Source organism: Populus alba, chromosome 10 (assembly GCF_005239225.2).
Source record: "Populus alba chromosome 10, ASM523922v2, whole genome shotgun sequence".
Classification (NCBI taxonomy): Eukaryota; Viridiplantae; Streptophyta; class Magnoliopsida; order Malpighiales; family Salicaceae; genus Populus; species Populus alba.
In genome coordinates, this window is record NC_133293.1 from 645,015 (window position 1) to 649,826 (window position 4,812).

The following is a 4,812-nucleotide window of genomic DNA, read 5'->3' on the forward strand; positions in this document are numbered from 1 at the left end:
CAATCTGCAAGTTACTAATCCCAGAAAAATGATACTAGAAAAATGGCCTGATCCCAGATGATTTTTAATCAATGAAATTCCAAGAAACCACCATAACAGGACTTTAAACGCAAAATTATCTTATGCTAACACCATCAGTGACAAATCAATACGAAGAACGCCAATTTTCTTATATTCCAAACAAAGGACAAGTTAAATTGTAAAAGTTCATCCTGTAAATTGTGTAAATTGTTTAATAACATGGTAATAATTACTTTTTAAAATATTTTTCGCTTGAAAATATATTAAAATAATAATTTTTTATTTTTAAAAAATTATTTTTGATATTATCATATTAAATCATTTCAAAAAACATATAAAAAAAAATATTTAAGTAAATATTTATTTTTAAAATTTAGTGTAATGCTATATGGAATGCAGTTCGAAACCTAAATCATGAAATTACAGTATGAGATCAGGAGGAACATTTTAAATTTAAATGGTCAATTCTTCAGGGATTATGAAATTCAGTCATGGTAGTCAAATGTGGAAAAGTGTAACACCTGCCACCACCCTACGGCTTGACCTTCTTATCTCTTGACTAATTAGCACCGCTTCCAATGCTTGCTAAACACACAGTGAACATGATATTATCATATGGAGAATCATCAACCACGAATATGTAACTGAATACAAGGAATTACAGTGGTGTATATCTCGAACCAACATTTAAATCAGATGACAACAAAATCTTGGAATTTAAAAAGATGCACGGGATAAAAATGAGGCGCTACATGTCTTTCCCAAAAAGTTGCAAAATACAAAACCTTTTTGAAGTATCAAGTAAGGATATCCCACTCACAAAAAAAAAAAGAATTCCATACATCATAAACGCAAGCAACAATTATCAACTGAAATATGTATTCAAGCAAAATGCCATCATTCCCCACAAATTTAGCAATGGGGAAAGGTAACCTATATGAAGAAAGCAAAATACAAAGTGAAATTTTCAGAACCTCTCTAGTCTGCCATTTTGGTCAAACGGTGAACAGTACTCCTTGCAACCCTGTTGGCAGGATCAATCTTCAGAACAACCCGCAGATCTTCTGCTCCGAGCCTGTACTTTTCCATACTCTCATACAGGAGTGCACGCTGTACAAGAACAGATACATTCGCATCATCATGTTCAAGCACCTGCACAGCAGAGAGAAAACTATGAAGTACCTAACCTTGTAATTTTAGTAGATCAAGAAGAAAAATCAATGTGAATATCATAGGAAGCCAGGAAAAGCACCCTCAAGCACAGAAGAGAAAAAAGAAATGCATTGTCTACATTTTGTGGAATGCAAGATCTACTTGCATCACTGGGCAAGTTGCTAGTCTTCAAATATGCAATGGCTAAGTTGCTTGTAGGACATATTTATTTATATACTTCTAATAATTTACATGGTACTTGGTTTTAGTTATCCAGAGCACTAAGCAAATGCTGTCGAGTCCAAAACAAGAAGGGCTCCAAGTCAGGCAATTAACTCATCAGAGGTGCCACCCCAGGGACCAAAAGCTCAGTGTATCAAGGCTCCACTTTTCTAACATTAATTCTCTCTTGGGGATCTAACCATACAACACAGTCATGTAGCTGATTCTTTAGTTCCCAAGTTAGTCTCATAGCCATGTCATCCTATGCTCAGAAGCCCACGCCATATGAAGTGCTATCCTAAAACTCAATCTTTTTCAATGATAATGCAGATAGTTTACAATAAAGAAACACACAGCTCTCATAAAACGATCACCAGAAGGAATGTACAAAAAGGCCACAACTTAAATCAATGAGCAAAATAAAGAAATGATTATACCTTTGAACAATCAGCCACTGCCTTCTTATACTCTCCAACTTCTTTATAACATGAAGCTCTGGTTGATAAAACCTCCATGGTGGAAGCCTTATCACCTGTTTTCTCAAGAAGTACCACAGCCCAAGACAGCCACTTGATGGCATCTGCATATTGCCCCTGTTTTTGATTTTCAATGCCCTTGTTCTTTGCTGCAGAAGCTGTTACCCCAGCAGGAGGAGCTGGAAGCCCTTCAAGCTCAGTGGTGGCACCATGAGAATCATTCACGCCTCCCCCTCCAAGCCCAGAATCCAATCCCCAATCATCAACTTCCGACAATGGATGCCCTCCCAATCCTCCAGATACTGTTGAAGCATTTCCCGAGGAAGGTGTGAAGAACATGTCAAGCGGATCACCAACTGAAGGTTGAACCGGTGCCTGCTGCTTCTGAGTAGGAAAGCTATTGTTGAACGTTCCAAAGTCATCAATATTGGACTTGGAACTCGTATTTGATCCCATGAAACCATTATTGCTAGCACCAACACCACCTGATGGAACCGATTTTGCACTTGAAGCATTTTGAAATGCACCGAATGCATCACCAGTAGCATTGCCAGACGGCTTATTATCTTTACTAGCCGAATTAATATTACCTTGTTTCTGATTCATTCCAAAATCAACCAAAGAACTAAAAGGGTCCTTACTTCCACTCATTCCACCACCACTCATACTCTTCATCGACGCCCCCCCAAGATTCGAACTTTTATTAAGACCAACACTAACATTAGCATTACCACTATTTCTATTATATCCACTGGAATAACCACCCAAATTATCATTACCAACCCAGCCTCCACCACTCTTGGCGGTGGATCCACTCGTTTTCGGCAAAGAATCAGCCAAATTCCCCATCGAATATGCGCTTTTATTAACATTTTTCAGAGGAGCATTACTATTACTGCTACCCTTGGTATTTCCAATAGCAGAAGTAACGAGATCACAAAACAAATTAGGGTTCTTTTCAACAATCCCAATACCAGAACCCGAACCGATAGCCGAATTCCAACTCTTCCCAGTTATATCACCCACCATAGAAGCGGGTCCATTCAAACCACCGGGTCGGACCATTGACTGGGCTGGTGCCGGTTGGTGCGTCCATGATGGCTTATTGGGTTGCCACGTAGGCTTAGATTGTGTTGTAGAAGATGAATACGGAGATGGGTTTGGGTTCCTTTGATCGTTTAAGGATTTGGGTCGGTTTGATCCGATTCCAAAATCGAAATTGAAGTTGCTCATATTCGATCAAATTACGAAAAAAAAAAAAAACAAGATTCTAAATGAGATCTTGGAAGTACCTTGTTATATCTTTTAAGCTGTAGCTGTATTGTGTAAATTTCAGAGATCGGAAAAGGAGAGGGATGGCGAAGGTTGTGCTCACGGCCGCCTTGTCTTGCTGTAAATTGGAGGAAATGAGATGAGGTGTCTGATCTAATCTGAAAAGTTGGGTTAATGTGAGAGGAAGGGGGTGAGGGAGGCTTTAGAATTTAGATAATGACTGGTTATTTCCTGATGAGGATCGAACGAATAATTATTTTAACTTATAAAAAATAATATTTAAATTGCAAAGAATTGTTTTTAGTATTGCCATTAGTTAACAATATAAAATTTTATGGGGTTTAAGATATTTTTTTTTGTTAACAATATATTAAAATAAATTACATATATCTACCTCAGTTAATCTTTTAAATTACTGTGATTAATAAAAGTTTTTAATTTTTTTATATATTATTCCTAAACAATTTTAAAAACTAAAAAAAAAAAAAAAAGCGAAAAAGAGAGGTAAATATGGACCGCAGGATTTGAGCGTGTGGGGGGAGAAGAAATTCATGTCCATCACTTTAACCAGTTGGACACGACATCTTTTATTTAAACAATATTTTTCTTTTCAAAAACAAAAGAAGAGACATTATTATTATTAGTATTATTATTATAAAAGCTAAAAGGTTGGGAAAATACTTTTTAGTGTTTCCCCGCACTCATTATCATTCTGCATTATAGTAGTATCTACAGTTTTTTTTTTTTTTTTGGTACTTTGACCTTTTTTTTTTGGTTAATTTTTTTTATTTAATCGTTATATAATATATTTATTAAAAAAACTTTAAAACGTGTTGGGAATTCACTGTAGTAGCTTTTTGTTTTCTTCGTCGTAGCAGTTTTTTTTTTGTTTTTTTTCGTAGTAGTTTTTTTTGCTGTAGCTTTTTTGTTTTTTACCTAAAATTGACTTCTTTGTCTTTGTCTTTGTCTTTTTCTTTTTCTTTTTTAATTTTTTTTTCAAAATTATCTTTACTAATTTTTTTAAATATTAAGCTGGTTTAAAAATTTAACTATGTTGTTTTTTTTTCTTTAAAACATTGTAAATTGTTATAATATTCTCATACATTTTTTTTTCTTTTTATGATTTATTTATTCTTTTTTTTTTCAAAATGATCTTTGTAGATTTTATTTTTTTTATATTAAGTTGGTTGAGAATTTAGCTTTGTAGTTTTTTTTTTTTAAATAATATGGATTGCTACAGTGTTTCCCCTACATAGTTTTTGTTTTACTACAGTGTTTCCCCGTATATTTTTTTTTAAAAATTATATTTATCGAATTTATTTTTTTTCAATATTGAGCTGAATGATAATCTAGCTTTAGCTTTCCCCACATGTTTTTTTTTATTTTTATTTATTTTTTTTATTTGTTTTTCTTTCTTTTTTTCAAAATTGTCAATTTTTACATTTTTTTTTAGAATTATTTTTGTTGATTTATTTTTTTTACTATTGAACTGGTTGAAAATTTAGTTTTTTGTTTTATTTTTTTAAAACACTGTAGCTTTCCCCACGTGTTTTTTTTCCGCTTTTGTTTCTTTTTTTTTTACATGTTTTTTTTTCATTTATTTTACCCAAAATTGACTTTTTTTAAAAAAAAAATTATCTGTCATTTTTTTTTTATATTGATCTAGTTG

The 4,812-nt window shown here is 33.4% G+C and overlaps 1 protein-coding gene across 1 annotated transcript; it reads right to left on the bottom strand.

Annotated features, from left to right (window-relative positions):
• Positions 1-841: 841 nt before the first annotated feature.
• Positions 842-3,370, bottom strand: LOC118057373 (uncharacterized). Its single transcript, XM_035069932.2, has 2 exons — positions 1,833-3,370; positions 842-1,173 (listed from the first exon to the last, which is right to left on the bottom strand). Exons 1-2 carry the CDS (start codon positions 3,102-3,104, stop codon positions 1,000-1,002), a joined length of 1,446 nt encoding a protein of 481 aa, XP_034925823.1. The 5' UTR covers positions 3,105-3,370; the 3' UTR covers positions 842-999.
• Between the last annotated feature and the right edge of the window lie 1,442 nt (positions 3,371-4,812).